At 33.8% G+C, this 20,559-nt stretch overlaps 3 protein-coding genes across 3 annotated transcripts; 1 reads left to right on the top strand and 2 right to left on the bottom strand.

Annotated features, from left to right (window-relative positions):
- Window positions 1-7,147: 7,147 nt before the first annotated feature.
- Window positions 7,148-17,819, top strand: Tdh (L-threonine dehydrogenase). Its single transcript, XM_071888935.1, has 6 exons — window positions 7,148-7,585; window positions 10,175-10,288; window positions 16,652-16,801; window positions 16,852-17,115; window positions 17,166-17,432; window positions 17,492-17,819. Exons 1-6 carry the CDS (start codon window positions 7,435-7,437, stop codon window positions 17,617-17,619), a joined length of 1,074 nt encoding a protein of 357 aa, XP_071745036.1. The 5' UTR covers window positions 7,148-7,434; the 3' UTR covers window positions 17,620-17,819.
- Window positions 10,051-16,228, bottom strand: Fancd2. Its single transcript, XM_040712749.2, has 5 exons — window positions 14,496-16,228; window positions 13,867-14,411; window positions 13,572-13,793; window positions 13,164-13,497; window positions 10,051-13,105 (listed from the first exon to the last, which is right to left on the bottom strand). Exons 1-5 carry the CDS (start codon window positions 14,883-14,885, stop codon window positions 11,126-11,128), a joined length of 3,471 nt encoding a protein of 1,156 aa, XP_040568683.2. The 5' UTR covers window positions 14,886-16,228; the 3' UTR covers window positions 10,051-11,125.
- On the bottom strand, window positions 16,370-20,082 carry LOC121118200 (ATPase WRNIP1). The gene has a single exon (XM_040712748.2). The coding sequence runs from the start codon at window positions 19,660-19,662 to the stop codon at window positions 17,938-17,940; it is 1,725 nt and encodes a 574-aa protein (XP_040568682.1). The 5' UTR covers window positions 19,663-20,082; the 3' UTR covers window positions 16,370-17,937.
- Window positions 20,083-20,559: the final 477 nt, after the last annotated feature.

Here is a 20,559-nt window from a genome sequence, read left to right as displayed (position 1 = left end):
AATAGCTATGACTTTTTGAACTTTTTTTTCAAAAAGTTTAATTTTTTGTGATCAGTTGTTAATTTTTTGCAAAAAAAAATAAATAATGTTTTTGAAATTTTATTTTCAAAATTTAATATTTGAAATTTTTTATGAACAACTGTGATTTTTTGATATTTTTTTTGCAAAAAAAATCATTTTTCAGATAAAAAAAAAAAAAAAAAAGCCCCCCTACCCCACCAAAAAAAAAAAAAAAAAATATATATATACAGGGTGCAGTTTTACAATTAATTTTTTCTCTAAACCGGATTTCCTTGGGAACCCTTAGTCATACAGCTTGAAAACCCAGTTTAGCAGACAATTTTTTATAAGTTCTGTTTACAAAGCATTGAAAATTTCCTCCGAGTACGACCGCTGTCCAGCGATCATTATCGTTCTACGTGCAGGCCGTGCGCCCAAAGAGATCATCGACTATCTCAAGTTGTCCTCTGCCACCGCATACAAAGTTGCAAAGGAGTTCAAGGAGTCTGTAGGGATGGGAACACCCACAAGGAAGAAGGCAGATCGATCTGCGAACAAAATTGGCTTTCCGACAATTTGGAGATGTTCTGGTCTAAGGAAATGTGGCCCCTAGCTCCCTGGAATGCAATCCTTTGAACTATTTCGTGTGGGGCTTCTTGGAGAGGGACTCCAACATGCGTGCTCACAACAATTTGGCTTCTCCGAGAGCCTCCAGTATTGAGTCTTTGAACATTATGAATAAAGATCACCTGATCTTGGCGTGCAGTAGGTTCCGTCCCAGGTTGGAGACCGGGGTTAAGGTTGAGAGTGGTTGGATTGAATGATTAGGTTCATGGAGGCTCCCTACGTTTGTATATAAATGGATTTGTAAGTATCTGTACTAATTTAAGAAATAAAAAGGTTTATGTCCTGGTCTCGAAAATTCTTAATTGTAAAACCGCACCCTGTATGAATATAATCCTGCGGTTGATTGACTGACGTTGATTGATTAAATTCGAATTTGCTCTTTTTAAGCTGTGAATCATTTCATAATATTACATGAAGAATAATTCTATAGTTCCTTAGCTCGAGCAAACTCATTGGAAACCCCTTCAAAAGTCTAAAGGAAAAATGCTCCCGCTACAGGATTGTGACCTCTTCGTTATTCACCAATAAATCTTTGGAAGAGAAAGAAATGAAAAATTGTTCCTTCTGTGCCTTTTATTTCACAAATGTCCAAAAATAGGCCACGTAGTAAACATGACTGTTGAGCTTTTGGAGACTTCGTTTCAAACATCAATCTCCAAAACTGATGAGCCTGTAATGCCATCCCTTCCTATAAAAACTTCAACAAGATCGACCTAATCATAAAAAAATGGCTCGATCAGTTGGTTGGAAAAGAATTTCATCTTTTGGAGAAGTTGTAGGCTGGAAAAAGCAAGGGTTAATAGCAATACAAGATTAGACCATCATGTAATCAGGCTTGCTAGGATTTTCAATTTGATGTATCGTACCGGACTTTGACAAAACACGCAACCACTCATACACTATGACGTCTATTTTAAAAAGCGTGGTGGAAGTCAAACATCAGTCGTACATGCGTTAGAGTATAACCTTGTATGCCTATTAACCTTGGGAAAAGGGAACCTTTATTTTGTTTCAATAATAAGTAAACCATCTACTTATAAATAAATAAAACTTATCTTATATATTTTGCTTCAATTTCTTAGCCTCAAGACAGTGCTACTGATTTAGGCTATGTAAATAAATTACTATGAAGTAAACAACACGCTTGCTCCTTTGCCATCAGATTAGACAAATTCTGTCTTTATTTTATGATTCAGCTGTGTTTGTTAATCTTGAAAAATGGTATGTTTCAACCGTTCATTTGTCTCCTTTGCTAATTAGACATGTTGTATTGCATATTTATATACCTATGTTGTTTCAACTTGTCAAATGAGAAGAAACATTTGAAGTGAAGAATTTACAAGTAGATACTTGAGATAAGCTTACTGAAATGATTGAAATCCCATTGAATCAGTGGCGTAATTAGTTTTTCAAACATTTTTTTTTAAGAGGGAGCAGGGGATTATTACCTCTTCCGATTCAAAAGTAGTTTTCCCATACGTTGAAAAGGCTTTAGGCCCAGACCCCACCCCTATTTGTCCAAGCCTTTAATATTTGTAACACAAAGTCTCTGACGTCGGAATGTATTTGTAAGTGGGGCAATAATGACGTCATTAAAGGCGTCTGCAGGTGCTTTTTTTTTTTTTGATTTTATACAATTTTTACAGAATTATTATTTATTTTTTTTTTTTGTAGAAGGGACAAAAAACCTTTTTTCAAATGTTTTTAAGACAATAAGAACTTTTTTGATTACTACAGGGTCGACACGATATTTTTGAGACTTGATATTATTAAAATAATGACCTTCAGGTAGCAGTAAATTACTGTAGCATTTTTACAAAATATTGCGTCAGCTGTGCTGACAACAATGAAATTCAACAACTTTAACCCATCCAGCCAGTGGGAAAGAACAACCGCGTTTGTGATGATTCGCGGTCCCAGATGTGGCTATCCTAGAGCTTCGAAAACTACACCAGCCCCAACATCTGGCTTCCCAACAGCCCCTGTGACTTCTACCCGTGTGGCGTAGTTGATTGGGACCCCAACCAAACCTCGTGCAACACGATGTCCGAGTTAAAGCACCGTATCATCCTGATTTTCAACTAGTTACTCAGGGACCAGGTTGAGTGCGCCTGAAATCAGTTCAAGCCCAGGCTGGAGAAGGTCATCGCCACTGAGAGTACGTACTTTGAGTAGAATCCAAAGCCTGAAACCACACCTTTCAAATAGTTTTTGAATTTTTTTGATTATTAAAGATTAAGAGCATTGTTTTGTAAATTTGTTTAAATGTGTCAAAAATATCAGGTCGACCCTGTATATCTACCAAAATTTCAATAGCCTCTTCGCAAAAATAAGTTCGTAGTTAGCCAATTCTTCCCAAATACGAAATTATTATATAATATAGTTGATGGGAATGGTTTGCAGCTTAATCTGAGTTAATTCAAATTCCACCTATCCCCAATCAGAAGTAAGGGGAGAAGAAGGAAAAAATCGATAGTTGACGACAAAGTGTTCATGTAATTGGTGTAACGCCATGATAAATATAAACTAAAAGAACTAGAATGGACACTCGGTAGAGCGCAAAACCTCCACCTAAAGTCAAATTAAGTTATGTAACTCATTTTTTTTTTTTAAGTTTTGGTCGATTATGCATTTTGAACGGTTTGTGCTACTTTGATATCCCAAAATGTATTATTGGCTTCTTACTGTGACCCTATATAACCTTCGAACTAAGTTTCATCAAATTCGATCGGCAACTTTTGCCGTAATCCTGGAGAATAACAAACAAACACGGGCAAAGAAACCCATAACAGTGGGGTTTAACGCTATGATTTTTTGAGGTAGTGATTTTAAAGGTACGCATAATATTAATAATAATAAAAAATCAGAGTCTATAACTTCATTTCGACATTTTGTCATTCTTTTGGTGAAATAACACTTTTGTGGAAAATGAACACATCTAGCGTGGACTTTGTTCTACCCCCACGACAGATTTGCTGAAATAATTACTATATAACAAAGGTAACTCCCTGATTTTACGTCATGAAATTTGAATTTTTACATAAAAGGATTGAATTAAAAACTACTTGTATACATTTAGTTGTAATTTGATCATTTTTGATGATTCTCGGAAAACTTGCCCTGAGGAAAATTAAGCATTTTAATATAAATACATTTATTTTAAAAACCTCATTATTGAGCATTTCAAGACCATTTTTCTATCATTTGTATAGAATATCTGTAATCTGACAAACTAATATTTGGGATCTGAGGACGCTATTTAAAATATCCATGTTGATGTAACAAATTCTAAACAATAATATAGTCACGTCAGTATATATATTTTATATTTTTCGCCTGGGGATTGAAATGGGAAATGTTGTCCTATGCCCATGAAAAATGATCATGCATTGACCTCCGAGACTGTCCTGAAGCATCTCATAAATTCAAATAATTTACCTTCCATTTTAAAACTATCAGGGCGTCCGCAGGGGCTGGGCTGGAGGGGATGTACCCCCCTCCCGGGAAAAAAATAAGGAATGTTTTCTTTTTACTGATAAAATTAATATTTGAAATTTTTTTCCCCAAAAATTTAACTTTTTGTGAACATCTGTGGATTTTAATTTTTTTTTTGTCCAAAAAATTAAATTTTTTGAGAAAAGCATAGGACTTTAGAAAACAATTTCCAAAATATTTAATTTTTTTGTAAATAGCTGTAGATTTTCGACCTTTTTTTCCAAAAATTGAATTTTGTTAAATAGCAGTGGATTTTTTTTTTCCAAAAAAATTTTTTGAAATAGCTGTGGATTTTTTACATGACATTTTTTTTTTTTATAAAAAAACTAATTTTGTTAAATGGCGGTGGAATTTTGATTTTTTTTCCAAAAAATTATTTGGTTGAATAGCAGTCGATTTTTGAAATTTTTTCCAAAAATTTTAATTTTTTGAGAATAGCTGTGGATTTTTGAAATTTTTTATCAAAAAATTTAACTTTTTTGTAAACAGCTATGGATTTTGGCATTTTTTTATAAAAAAAATTAATCTTGTTAAATGGAGGTGGATTTTTGATTTATTTTCCAAAAAATTTAATTTTTTGAGAATAGCTGTGTATTTTTGAAATTAATTACCAATAAATTTAATTTTTTTGTAAACTTGTGTGTGATCTTCGTTTAGCGTCTTGAGTTTAACTTTGGTCTTGGGGTATAAAATATGCCCCTTGAGCCAATTAAAAATGAGATAAGAAATGAACAGCTAAATAAGTGATTCCCTACCGGGGCTCCAAGTGGACTCCGCAGTGTATCCCCTAGGGCTCTGTCAGATTATCCCGATCAACGATATTTTTTTTGTCTAAAAAAAAAACATCAATAAAAATGGAATTGTACTTTCTAAATATGAAAAGTCCAAAAAAATATTCTTAGATATTCGGGTTAAATTTAATGCTCCTTAAAAAAATAGAGGTTTTGTAGTATTAAATAGTTTAAACAAACGTCGTTCAAAGATTTTATCTGTTCAGGCTTTCAAAAAAGAATGGTGCTCATTTTCTAGTCAATATCCAAGCCTGCGCATCCCTATTATGTCCCCTTGTCCAAAGATCACGAGGGGGATTGGTGGAGTCTTCTTCGATTTCTGTGTCATCCGTATTATCTACACATACATAAGAATGTGTATAATACCCATTACATCTTTATTATCAACATTATTATCGACTGTAAAGCATTACACTCAAATTACAAGAGTGGTTCGTTGATGATCTCTACCATGTTTTATAGATCTTAACTTTTATTGCTGCTGTGGATAGTCAATAGTTATGTGGAAACTCGAGTTTCAAGTATACTACTTATTTAAGAGGAAAATCTTTTGGTCATAATATCTGTATGGAAAAACAAGGAAATATAATAACTTAGGGATGTATGAGAGTTCTATAGATCGGTCTTGATCTCAAATTCAGTCTTGACGCTAATTTTTGAAGTATCAACAACCTTTTCAAGTATGTAAAAAAAGGGAAAATTTTTGGGGGATGCCAACATGCAATAAATTGGAAATCCAATTATTATTAATTTAATTGTATAGATCGGTATTTCTCTCAAAATAAGTCTTGTATAAGCCGCTTTAATTCAAGCTGAAGCCCAGAAAATACATCAACAAGCGCGATAACATGATGGTCTAACCTTTTATTTCTATTAACCTTGGGTAAACAAGCTTTTTGGGGGAAAAGATGAGACCATTTATTCAGACCTTACTACTTACTAAAATAACTGTATTGAAACTGACTAAGCCGTTCCTTTTACAGGTCAGGAAATAGTAATGGTCTCTTTGTCAAGACTAAGAACAAAGTAACTAAGTTATAATTTTCATTTGGCAAAAAAAAGACAATTTAATATATAGGCCTCGATTACTCATTGTCCCTGGATAGTGTGTATGAGAAGACTAATGAATAACCAATTTGCTTCTTTTATAAGGCATCAAGGGAAACGGTTAGGCATTTTTTATTTAAATGTGAGTATATGTATAGTAAATGTCTGGGATCACTTAAGGTGTGTGTTTTGTTTAATTAATGAAATAGTATTAAATACTAAAGATTTTACATATTTTTATATTGGACCTAATCCAAAATTGAAATTAATTATATTACCACAAAACTTCAGAGCATCTTATAGAAATTCAGATCCAGAAGAACACCATTGCCTGATAATTATGTCCAAATTACTGATAGATACATAAAAATATTTTTATAAGAATACAATTTCATCGTTTGCTATATCTTAAGTGTGAGTTAACCTCCACATTGTATGTAAATTAGTGATGATATAATTTATAAGTTGAAATATAGTTGTACTTCAGAACAAGAAAAAAAATAAGTCCAATTCTGAATATGTGGTAACTGGCCAAAGAAAGATATACAGCGTCTTTTATCTGTACAATGTTCTCTAATAAATCTAATAAACACGGACTTCTATGTAATTTTCATATTTAAGTGTGGAGGAGTCCGTAACTATGCCTATATCCGAGGAGGAACCAGGGCCTGACTACTATGTTTTCTTAGTTTGAGATGACATTTTTATATTAATTACATATGTATTTTTGTAAATTATTTGATGAAGAAAGACTCGAAATTTTTTTTTTTTTTTAGAAAAAGACAATTTATTTCACAATTGACAATTATTTGTAATCTTATTAATATTTCAGTTGTTGATGAAGACAGGGCATCTTAGTATTTGCAATACTGTCTCGAGTCAAGTTGTCTTGAACAAGTGCCGGATTAAGAATATGCAGCGCCCGGCCAAAGAAAGATGTACGAGGTCTTTTCATCCGGTCGTACAATTTTCACTATTAAATCTTATGATGAGTAAATGGCTCTTATTTTGCATTTAAGTGTGGGCATGGATTTGTTTGGAGGAGACCTGCACTCTCTTAACATAATTAGTAATATGTATAAATGTAGAATATATAATATTGGAAGATATGAAATATGTTAAGATACAGAAATATATGTATATATATATATTAATAAGTATGTATAACATCTGATTTTGATTCGAGGGGTCAACAACAAGGGAAAATTCTATTCATGTACACAATATTCACACACTGAAGTTGTTCCTCAGTGTTGTCGAAGGGAAGAAGAATAAATAACAAAAATAAGAAAACATCTTCCGATTCCAGCTATAACACAAGTGACAAGTCTAACAACATTCATTTAATATTTTCTGTGTCAACTATTCTTCATAAATGTGCATAGTCTATAATTGACTCATCCTTCTCCACAAAACAACTTACAGCCCAGAAAAAAAAAAGTCAAATCCTCTACTTAGTTTTCCTCGGCCAAAAATGTCTATATCTATTCTTAGAACTTTAGGATCCCGAGTCCTTTTTCAAGATCTTCGTGCTCCCTGTTTAAACTCTCTCCTTTCCTCTCGATCATACGTATCAGAGCCTGCTATTCAAACTTCTGAAGAACATCCTCGCGTCCTCATTACGGGTATATTATACTTATATGATCCATTACTTACTCAATGTATTGTGTAAAACGCAGTAGTCCTCTGCAGGTTTAGTTTTTTTGTGGTTTTTTTTTACCCATCGTTTCTTTTTGTCTTTAATGATTATGACTTAAGGCCCATAAAAGTGACATCAAATTTTTTTATAAAAAAATTAACTGCAGCAATAAATGTTCTCAATCTATCCATCTATATATATTTATGAAATTTACTATTAACAACCTCCATCATATTTCATCAAACATTAAAAGGATTGGTGGGTTGTGTGGTAAAGATGTCACAAGTAAATCATATTTAATGACCTTTTTTTAAGTATTATTAAGCAATATCAGAATCTTCACTCTTTATTTCAATTCATACATTATATAAGTATTAAAAAAAATATTTTTATCATAATATAGCAAATAGGCAATAGCTATTAGGCTCATTAATCAGTCAAATATTGCAGTCTCAACCTATGTGATGCATTTATACAAAAATATTATTTTAATCATACGTAGTACATCAGCATAAAATCAATCTTGAACAAAAATCAAGTATAGGAAAAAATCCCAGATGTATCATAATACATCCCAATATTTCATACACAAATTAATTATAAGCCTTGTATTCAAATGTCTGAGATGAGTTGAAATACCCAATAATGTTAGCCATAGTTTAAAGCCTTTATTTGATTTATGAGACTTATTTTAGCCCAATATGATGGCATTTAAAAAAATTGTATCATTTCCTAATTATTTCATTACAACGATGATTTTTCGCTATTTTTAGTGCAATTATCGGCATCTGCAAAGGATAAATTATTATTACTTTTCGATATCAATAAGCAATTATTCGTGGAAGAATATTTATATAATCCAGACTCCATATAACATGGTTGAAGATCTGACCCGGGTTTCACTGCCAAAAGTTTGAAAAAAATATTTAGGGTAGAAAATACACATTGAGAATTGTTTAATAAGTCTTTTCTTGGATGAAAATCTCTGTAGATTATGATTTTTTAAGTTTAAATCCTGTATTTGGTGTTGTTTAGCCAATAAATTTGAATTTGTGATCAATTTCCCCAAAAAATGACAGTTTTTGCCTGACAAAAATTTTGAAATCCCAATTTTGTAGACCTATAGAATCTACAATGCACATTAAAATCCCATTATTTATATTCAAATGATAGATAGTGGCCAGGACTTTAAAAACAAACTGCTTGTTCATTTGTTTCTTCCATAATTTTGTGCATTGGCCGTTTAAAAAATATGTATCAAGTAACAAACGTAATTGAAAATTCACACTTTTACATAAATTCCTGGCTTTAGGTAGCCATATCTACTGATAGGAAAGGACTACAGGCTTGATTCACATATCATTTCATTGGAAATTTAATAAACTTTACCTAATTTATAGTATTTCTTGTACAGGAACATTTAAAAAAATAAAAATATTACGCCTACACTCTAATTTTATTGACGTGTGAAAAAAATACCGTCAGCCATTAAAATGGATGGTACATAAAAACGTTTGGAGCTGGATACTTGAAAATTTGATCGTTTGTACCTGAAATAGATATATTTTAGGGTGACGTCTTTATTTTTCTCCAACCAGCTGTAATATTTCCATTTTTTATTTTACGATTAACGCATTTAAAATTTTATGCAAAATTTCTCATGACAAGAGGCCTCATTTGTCACAGAAGAACTACAACTTCTCATAACCACAGATATTTGACTAATTGATTCATTTGTAGAACTTGAAAATGCTGAAGGGATATGCTTATTTCCGTAAGATTAAATAGACATACCTTTACAAAAATGAGTATATCTAAAAAAACCATTGCATATTTGGTATTTCTGACTTCAGATTTGAAGTCACCATAAAATGTTGGTTTAGAAAACATGTATTACTTATAAGATTTTGATACTTGATATTTCCCCAATTTTGGCAGTGAAACCGGGGTCGAATCTCAAACCATGTCATAGTAGGATAAATTATTCTACCATATTTTTGTGCTGACACACTACATATATTAAACATACAGCCCAATATTTCAGTCAATAATAGACTTTAAATTCAAATTTCTGGGATAGCTTGAGATATCCAATAACTTTAACTAGAGTTTAGAACCTTGATTTAATTTATAATGAAGTTAATTTAGCCCCAATATTGTCTTTGAAACAAAACATTTCTAATTATGTCATTGTGACGATTTGCGACCCTTCAAAGGATTAATCAGAATCATTATTTTTGATAGAAACTGACGATAATTTGTTCATATAAGTAAATATAAATGGAATCTTAACTCAATTTTCAGAAAAATCATTCTATGTTACTTTTGCGTTAATGGGGCACAAAATATTTAACATCACCTAAATATACTACGCATTTGTTTTATGTATATTAAGTCAAATTCTTCATGTGCGTCAATCAATCTACAAATTGCGCTCACTAAATATAAATTTATTTTTAGATTTTATTTCTTTGATTTTTACCAATAAGTCCTCTATAATAATAATATTAATGAAAAATGTACCTTTATAGGCATATATATATAAATAAATAACATATATAATATATTTACATAGGTGGATTGGGTCAACTAGGAACAGGATTGGCTCGCCGCCTACGAAAAAAATTTGGAAAAGACAATGTCATCCTTTCTGATATCATACGGCCATCAAGGGAAATATTGGAAAACGGTAGGTACCATGTTAGTCCACCCCTTATTATACCTCAATACTCAGTGATTGACGCAGTTCCTCAGTATTACTGGATTCCGTATCATCTTCCTCATCGGATCTATCCGTAGTCTCCTCCTCTTCTTCTTCATCACTCTCTTCATTTGGAATTTCTGCACCTTGTAAATTTCTATTCTTCAAATTCCCCATTAAGAAAGCATCTAAGCAGTCGTTATAGGCTAGCGTTACCTTAACTCTGTACACAAAGGTTTCGAGAGTTTTTTTAAGTAAAGGAACATAATTTGAAAGATTTAGGTCGTTTTGGAGCTTAGAATGGGAGCACACATGCTGAAGGAAACGAGTGACTCGTTGGTTGTAAACTTTTAAGTATACTCACTACATCCAGCTTACTGCTTTTAAATATTTTATCAATCATGGGCATTCCATTTTTAATAAAATGATTTAAAAACACACGAGACTGCTTTGCGACGACGCTTATTAGAACACGAGAGGGTGTTACCTTTACAACCATGACAAGTTTATATAATAACATTATTAGAGCTGACCAGGCATCAAGCTGTTCTTCATGATTTTTGCGAACTCCATAGGTGATGGTTTGTGCATAATAAATTAGTGAAACGAAAAGAGCGCGGAAGTGAAATTGCAGAGTAGCCGTTGTAAAAGTGCAATACAGACTTGATTTACCAGACTCTACAACAACCTCCAACTCATCTATGTATTTCTCCAAGAGCTCAGTTGTTTCCTGATTGGATAGGAATTGAGTCAATATATATTCAACATTTTTCTTGTACAGAGACGTCTTGTCGAGTTTTCCTGACGGATCCTTCCATTCCTTTTTTAAGAAATTTTCACACAGCTCCCCCCTGTTTTTCCATTGACAAAGTTAGATTCCTCGTCACTGTCATCAAGATTTTTCAGAGTTTCCAGAAATTTTATGAGAGCAGCCCCAAAACCAACTGAGCAAAACGTCGTTTCTCCAAATTTACAAATATATGTGACCGTAGCCTCGACAAGGTCCTTTAGAGAACTTTGAGCATTTAATTCACCATGAACTCGTGAGGCGAGTTTTGAGAGTCCTTCTTTCAACAGTATTCGATTAGTCCTAGATCCAAATCCGTTCCAATTGAAAAGTTTGTCAAGAATTTTAAGACCATACTCTAAACAGAGCATAAGATTAGGAGTGTTCGCATCGTAAAGGGTATCCTCATTCCCAATATCTTCATCATTCATCTTTATTAATCGAACATAGTACTCTTGTATTACTTCTAAATTTGCCAGTACATATTCAATTATTTTTACACCAAAAATGGCAATCATTTTCTTAGGCATGACATCCAAATTGGAGAAGCCAGCATTTTTAAGCTCGTTGACGATTGCACCAGGAAACCCTTTAAAGGGATTTGCTTTAGCTATAAGAACATGATCCAACTTGTTGAAAATATCTTTAAGGAGAAATAAGAGCTCTGGTCCTCTAATTTTTGAACTTTTAAGGTCCTCCTCGTCATTATAATCACCTTCTTCTTTGGGCACATCTATTAAGAGAGTGTCATATCCCAAAATATGAAACGCATCTAAATCTAGCTCTCTAAAAAAGGGAGCATAACTTACTTCAAGATCATAGTTTAAATTAGGAGAGCTTGATGCTATTTGAGTTCCAGAAGCAACAGTTTTCGTCGAACTATGTGATATTTGACTTTCCGAGAGCTTGGCTTTCTTTTTCCCCTTACCTCGTCCTTTTGCTTTTTTAACTTGCGTAGAACTAAAAATAGGAGGCTTCCACTTAGATACATCAATGGAATGTAATACAGGTGGAGGAATAAACTCGGGATTATACGGTAAACATAGCTTTAATCGATGTCTCAGTCTAATTATTATCTGCAGAACACTAACAACTTTTGTATTATAATCCGAGTCCTCAGCAGGGGCAAAGGCATTAAGAATTTCTCGATACCAATTTATAGCGTAAAATAATGATGAACAAACAACATTACGCTCCATCTGTGACAAAGTCTCTATTTTCCTAATAACATTTGGCTCTATAAACCAGGTAGAGCATCCCAAAAGAGCATCAATCTCAGAAAGATCCCCTTTATTACGTACAAAAACACATGTCTTAAGAAGTCTAAAATGGGGAATAAAACGAGCTGCCTTAGTTACTTCTAGTTTAGGAGTTTCCCCATTTATATTATAGCTTCTAGAAACCATGGGACTTAAATTTAAAGCAATTTGAAAAGGAGGGTCGTCAGATCCACTACTTGAGTCTTCAATGTCCTCCAAACCCCACTGTAAAGAGTAATCAAGAAATTCATCGTCTGGTTTCAAATCTGGCACAACATCTTTAATAAAACATTCTTGAAAATCATTTGCAACTGTTTCCTTAATCCATTTTCCCAATCTTCTATCTACATTACCAGTCTGCATTACACTCGCCAATTCGTCCATAAATAGCCCTGCAAATTCACCTACTTTATTTGTCATTACTCTGACATTTATGAGCAAATCTTTGGCTTGTCTTAATATAGCAGAAGGTAAGGAGGGTCTACTTCCTGCATCTAAAGTAGAAGCAATGGAGGAAGATGTTGTATTCAAATCAGGTTGCTCTTCCACATTGCTCTGAAAACGAGACATGTTTTTGATAGTTACGACGGCACCTATAACACCCATTCTCTTTATTAAGGGATTTACGGAACTCAACTGCTTCGTGACCACAATATGCACATCGTCTCTTATTATGCTTTGCTCACTAGGTTTGTGATACGCAAGAAGTGATAAAATATCCATAATACGTCGAACCTGGTCTAGCGACATAGTATCCATCTAAAATAGCAATAAAAGTGAACGTTTTTCAATCTCTTCAATGAGTAGTACTACTTACATAATCCATTATTCCAGATAAAAAAATGGAATAATCTGAAAGAATGTCCGTATGATTGTACGCTATATTTGACAAAATATCAATGGAAACACTTCGAGATGTAGTATTAGAACTGACTTTAGTAGTCAATTCAGCAACTATCTCTTGTCTACAAAATTTTTGCATTTTAATAAAAATTTGAGTATAGATAACTTCTGCAGCGTGGTTTAACGGAGATTCGCGAGAGGCAATGAGAGGATCAATGAGCTCCAATATGATGTGTAAATCCTTCTTAATTGTTTCAGGGAAATCAGTTATTGCTTTTATAAAGAGTTCTTCAGTGAAAAGGCCCGATCTATTTATTTTATATTAGTAAGATATGTATAATTAAGAATATTTATTCAAAACCTTTAATTGTAGGTTACTAACCTGATTTTACTTTTGAACAAGGCTGAAGCAGATTTTTGTCGATTGGGTAAATCCATTAATAAGATAATAACTATAAAATCTAGAGGTTGATGTTCCTTGGGTATTTTAATTGTATCAATCGCTTTAATCCATGCATCTCCAATTTTTTTGTTTCTCATGATAGATGAACGAATAACTCCAAGAGTTGATACTTGAATTTCCGTAAATGGAGCACGAGACTGACTATATTAATCGAAAGAAAAATGGTTATATATACGTAGATAAGATATTGGAATCATCGTATAAGCTAAACAACCTTAATCGAACAGGTGGAGGGGATAAGTCTAGTTGTTCTCTAAGAGTCAAAATAGTTTCTAAATAGTCAGAATCTCCTGATGTACATAATAAAAATTTAATAACAACAGGCAAATTCTGAGCCTCGGTTGAAGAAACTGTTTTTGATATAGAATGTCTCAAATCCTCAATTACATCTTCATCCAAAGTCAAGTTAGTAAGGGAGTCCAGTATAACTGAAATTAACTCTGGAGATTGGCTAAATAGATCCTTAAGGGCACGTCCAACGATTTCATGATGCTTATAATCAATTACTTCAGGGAGAGAGGCTATCATTTCTAATTGAAGCTTAGATGGAACAACGTCTAGGATCTCTAAATACTTGTCGGTCAGCTCTTTGCTATCTTGAAACATATTTAAATATTTCAAATGATTCAAAATTAAACGTATCAAGGGTTGATTTTTTTTTAAGTCATCAAGAGAGAGTTCAGCTAGTTTTTCAAGGAGCCATGAGAATAGGTCTTTTTGAAAAGGTTCAAGAGTAAGGAGCAAGTATATGAGTGAGTCCTAGAGAGTAAAGATAAAAAAAAAGAGAAATTAATTATTTATATTATACTACATCATGATCAATAATTATTAATTAGACACTACCTGATAAGATCCTCGAGCATCTGTACATAATGGGTCCGTTTCTGAAGGCTGAAGAGACTTTTCCAAGTTAGTATCAGATGACTGAAAAAAGTCATGTGTTTCCTTTATTACTTTGTCTGAATCATCAGACGTCTCCAAATCATCACTGAATTTCTTCAAAAAAGCGGCTTGATCCAGGTTCAAGGTATGGAAGCCTTTGTCGTTGAGTATTAGACCCGCATCAGAAAGCATTTTCCGAAATAAGGGTTCTTCGACTCCAGCTTCTTCCACACCCGTGGAGGAGAAGGGACATGAGGCTCTTGTTTTTTTACTTGCAATCCCTTCTTGAAAACTACTATCCGAGGGTCTTTTCTTACTTTTAATAGAGAGACAAGTAGGGACAGGGTCCATGACGATTCACGACAGAAGTGATCCACTTGAAACTTAACTCAGAGTCCCGCCAAAGTTCATCTCCTTTTTCCTTTTCTAGTTTGTTGCTGCCTGTCACGTCTCTGACGTTGAGCTAGAAAAAAACACTCAAAACAATTTGTGAACCGCCTCACTCAATCTCCTGAAATCCTACTTAGTCCCCATCCTCCAAATTAGAATTCATCAATCCTTGGATTCAAATATTTATCAACACAACTTTGTGAATTTATGTAGATAAATAGGTTTAATGCGATCGAACTCAGTCAATCTCTTTGAGTCCGGCAACACCACCTATGTTTTGCATCAAATTAACCTATTATGGTTAGGATGGTCAACTGTACTCCCCCCCGTACATTTCCACTTATTAAATCTTGTCCGGTTTTATCATCAAACAGTGGATCGACATATAATAAAAGTCAAAATAGAAATAAGGAATTTTACTTAAAATCCTATTTAAAACAAGATTCAAAATATATTTTCCAAAAATGTAACCATTCATAAGTTTGATTAATTTCAAAAAATATTACCCCCCTTCTACTCTTAAAGTTGAACGGTTTCACTATAGAATTAATCTTATAAATATATATATTTAGTATATCTCAGACCTAATGAAGGCTAAATTAAAATATACAACGTCTATAAATATAGAATAAAAGTGTTTATTCCTATTATATAAGTTATAATCCTTAGTAATTGAATAAATGAAGGCAATTTAGTTTTCCTATTGTTGGAAGGCAAATATATAAGAGCACAATATTCATAAGTCAATATTTTTACATGATTATTAATTTCGAATAATCTTCTTTACAGAAAACACAAACATTTTTTATTTATTGATTTCATTAGTAAACTAATCTATCGTTTAGTTTTTGATATTATTGACAATTATTTACTGAGATCCTTCTGTGAGATTATAATATACAGATAATGTTTAAGATTCATAGATTTTTTTGATTATTAAAGCTTTGTTTCATTACATATGCTGTTTTCTGGTTCATCAGTTAGGATATGTGAACAGTCTATATTAAATAAAATGTTTAATAAATCTAACATAGGTAATTTTTCTTTGGAATAAAGAACAAATGTATTGGTAAATAATAGAGATATTTGCTTAGAGATGTATCAATATCGCTTCATTAAACCTGAACAACCAGATAGTTTTTATGTAGCCAAAGACCTGGTTGTACCAACTTCAATATCTCATGACAGCACTGAGACACTCGAGCTATAACATATTTTAGCATTTTTACCAAACTGTCATGATATAACTTGAGTTAAGCCTTGCAAATGTGCACACATACGCTTATGTATGTCTATTTTGCGATGCGATACAGTGACTATAAGTTATACTCCTTTTTCAATTGTTCTAATAAATCATAAAATATTTAAAAAAGTAAAGGTGTCCATTACTGCCCACATCGTTTGTTAATAAGGGAATCGGACATATTCAGCAAAATCAAAAATAGTTTAAAGGTAACTTCATTATATTTGTATAACGTTGCATCTATATATATATATAAATAATTTAGTCTCAATATGTTTTGTGTCATAGTGGCTTAAAAACGACCGATTTATAACTAATTAAAATCTTTTGTGCATAATATTATTATCCATGAGTTCTAGTAATAATGTTAGTGGAACTCATTGGTATAATCCTCTAATTTTCTTTTTTTTAAATTGTTTTTTTCTATTTATTTTTCCGTCTTGCAAAACTCTATTCGTAAATATTATCAGTATCTATCTTCCAGGTCCTTTTCAATTTGCAAATATTTTAGACTTTAAGAATCTTCAAGAAATTGTTGTTACACAACGGATTGATTGGCTTGTACACTTTAGTGCCCTTCTCAGTGCGGTTGGAGAAAATAACGTTCCATTGGCTATTCGAATAAACATTGAAGGTGGGTTCAAGTTCTTATGATATAATGATACATAGATTAATTTACACCAGGTCTTCATAATGTTATGGAACTTTCAAAGCAATACAACATAAAGTTATTTGTACCAAGCACAATTGGAGCATTTGGCCCAGAATCACCTCGTAACCCAACGCCAAATCTTTGCATTCAAAGACCTAAAACAATTTATGGTGTAGCCAAAGTTCATGCAGAACTTCTCGGCGAATACTACTACGCGAGATATGGAATGGACTTTAGATCCCTTCGATTCCCCGGCATTATATCCTATGACTCACACCCAGGCGGTGGAACTACAGGTATTTAAATAATTTCAAATTTGGATTTTGATAATAGATTAATTTTATAGACTACGCCGTTCAAATTTTCCACGACGCCCTCACAACAGGTGTGCATAAATGTTATCTTAGTCCGAATACACGTTTGCCAATGATGTATATAACCGACTGCTTACGCTCACTCGAGGAATTCATGCTGGTTGATAACAACGCTTTATCAACCAGGACTTACAATGTTCATGCCATGAGCTTTACACCTCAAGAACTCTACGATGTTGTCAAAAAATACGTTCCAAAATTAGAAATTGAGTATCATGTTGATGCGAGGCAAAAGATTGGTAGGTTTGAATTGGCATTTTATCCATAAAATAAGCATTGGTGTATAATTTAATTTTAGCGGACACTTGGCCTCAAGTATTTGATGACAGTGAAGCGAGGAAAGACTGGAAGTGGCAGCATCACTACGATATCGATAAACTAGTTGAAACAATGTTAAGCGGCGTGGAGGCACAGTTGAAAAAGTAGACAGAGTTGTTTTCGAGATTTATTAAATGTTTGAGTGTCTTGCGCAAAAGAAGTTTTGTCATAGCATGTGAAGAAATAAATTATTGTAAACATGAAATGAAATAATAATTATGATGATAACTGAATCCATAAATGAATAATGATAATGATTGTTTTACAAAAGGAAAATACAAAAAGAGGCACTCACTCGATCGCACAAATCATGATGATTATAATGATAATGATGAAATGAGATACATACTATGTATATACATATATTTACGTTTGTACATCCACAGAGGAGTTAGAAGCACTAATTACTTTTTTTGTGTATTTAGATTACTTTGATTTTTTTGCTCCAAACTTGCTATTTCTACTGAAATTATAATCTTCAAAAAAGTTCATGTCTTCCATTCCTTCAGGCATAAAAGACCTTTCAGACTTTTTGTCGGGGTCATAGCCCTTTCCATGGCCTAAAGACCTTTCTAATGAGGAATTTGCATTACGAAGGTGCAGAGGCACACCAGGCATGTTACCCGGCGTATTTTTAATGTTATCCAATACAGATCGCATAGCGTGATATACTTCTCTAGACTTGGATGCTCGAGACAAATACACAACTGCCTCAGCCAATATCACTTGACACTCTGGAATGCCTACCAATTGACAACCATGCATGGCTGATACAGCAACACTAAGAGCCTGAGGATCTGCAAGTCCAACATCCTCCGAGGCTACAACAACTAATCTCCGAGCGATAAACATGGGATCTTCTCCTCCTACGAGCATTCGCATAACCCAATATAGAGCAGCATTTTCGTCACTTCCTCTAATAGATTTCTGGAGAGCAGATGCACAGTGATAGTGTTCATCACCTCGACGGTCATAAAGAACATGAGATCGTTGCAAACACTCCTTGATATCCTCTACTTTGAGCGTACCACGACCATGATCACCAGAACAATGAATATCCATGGCAATTTGTAAGCTATTTAAGGCTGTTCTCGCGTCTCCATCGCATACATTAGATAAATATGTAATGGCTTCCTTATCAATATGTACCCCGAGTATGAAGCCCCTTTTATCCAAAGAACGCTTCATGATCACTTCCAAATCAGGAGGTGTAAGTTTTTTAAGCGGCAAAACTCGACACCGACTTAATAAGGCATTATTAAGACTAAAGGATGGATTCTCTGTCGTGGCTCCAATGAGTACAATTGTTCCATTTTCAATGTGAGGTAAAAAAGCGTCCTGTTGAATTTTGTTAAAACGATGAATCTCATCCATGAAGATAATGGTCTTCCTTTTCAGCATGGACCATTCATTTTTTGCCTTCGTCACAGCTTCCCGAACATCGTTGATTGCCGCAACACAAGCCGACATTTTAACAAACTTGGCCTTAATGTCACCGTCTTTACATTTTTGAAGAATGATATTTGCAATAGAGGTTTTACCACAGCCTGGAGGACCCCATAGAATGAGATTGGGTATGTTGCCGTTCTTTTTTTCGAGGACGGATCTAATAAACACATCGGAAGAAAAAATCTCTTCTTGGCCCACAAACTCTTTGAACAATTTGGGCCTCATTTCTTCAGCTAATGGGAGATTCGAGTCGGACTGGGGAGGGGGAGGGAGCTCCTTCTTCTTCTTCTTGCTCTTGAGAATGGGGAGGGGCGGCGGAGGCGGGGAGGAGCGAGAGGAGGAAGAAGAGCTGGAGGAAGAGGAGCTGGAGGAGGAGCGGCGCCGTTTCTTGTGGTTGCTCTTCTTGGCATCGCTGCTGCTACTACTCGTTTTGCTTCTCTTCTTTGTCACCCCCACTTTCCCTTTCTTTTTAATGGGCGGCGGGGGTGGAGAAGGCGGCGGCGGAGACTCCTCTGGGTCCGAATCAGACTTGGGAGTGGCAGAGACCATCGGAAAGGGCTTCTTCGTGCTTGTGGCCTCCGTCTTGGACGTCTTTCGACACGCTCGCTTCTCTCCCATGCAATTGGAGGCATGAGCCGCGATCACGGAGGTCGGGAAGGGAGCAAAGCACAAGGGGCAACAAGTGACCCTCGTGGAAGACATCTCGGATCCCGAACTAATTTTTACTGATTATCTTATACCGTATGCTATTGCTAAAGTTGTCCACTACCAATCATAAGGCGACTGGATCCTTAGTCACTAAGAAATCACGAATCAGTTATCTCCAAGTCATGGATCGAGTCCCTTGTCCAATATTTTCGTGTTTTTTTATATTTTCCTTCGTCAAATTAAAGAAGAGAGAGAAACATACACAAATAATAAATAATCCTAACTGACGCTTTTTTACTAGGGATACAGATCTACGCTCAAGCTTCACCTCCTCTTCTTCTTCTCCTCACTCAACACAATTCCACAACTGTCACATCACTACAATCTTCTACTACCCCCCGCATGAGTTGTAGTGAGCTCATTCAGACCTATCTGGAAAATGAAACCCAAATAAAGGAATTCTCATTGGATTTCTTCTTCTCTCCTTCTTTTGATTTAGCCAATCATCAAATCCACTGTTCCTTTTCTTTTTCGCCCTATACTATTTATTTTCAAAACAAATAGTAAAACCTATATATCACTGGACGCAGTCCATGTAAAACTTGGAGCAACCTACTAAAATAGTGGATCAAATCCCTTTTGTACCTAATTAAAACTTAAGATAAATAATATATTTTATATTTTATTTCCATATAATTATCAAATGATATACCAAATATATAATAACAAGTCTAATTCTTTTTCAAAAAGAATAGTAAAACTAACCTTATTCTGCATTTTTAATAGATAAAACTGTCGGTAAAAAAAGAAAGATTTCTGACCAAATCGCCCTAAAATGTTTGAATAAAGAATAAAGGATATTTGTATTGTAATAAAAATGACACTATGACTTTTTTTATTACAAGTTTTATTACATATCTGACCCTAAAATGTATTAAAAATTTGTTATCA

Source organism: Lepeophtheirus salmonis, chromosome 5 (assembly GCF_016086655.4).
Source record: "Lepeophtheirus salmonis chromosome 5, UVic_Lsal_1.4, whole genome shotgun sequence".
In the NCBI taxonomy this organism is placed as follows: Eukaryota; Metazoa; Arthropoda; class Copepoda; order Siphonostomatoida; family Caligidae; genus Lepeophtheirus; species Lepeophtheirus salmonis.
The sequence above is the reverse complement of the archived record's forward strand: the minus strand, read 5'-3'. Positions and strand labels throughout refer to the sequence as shown.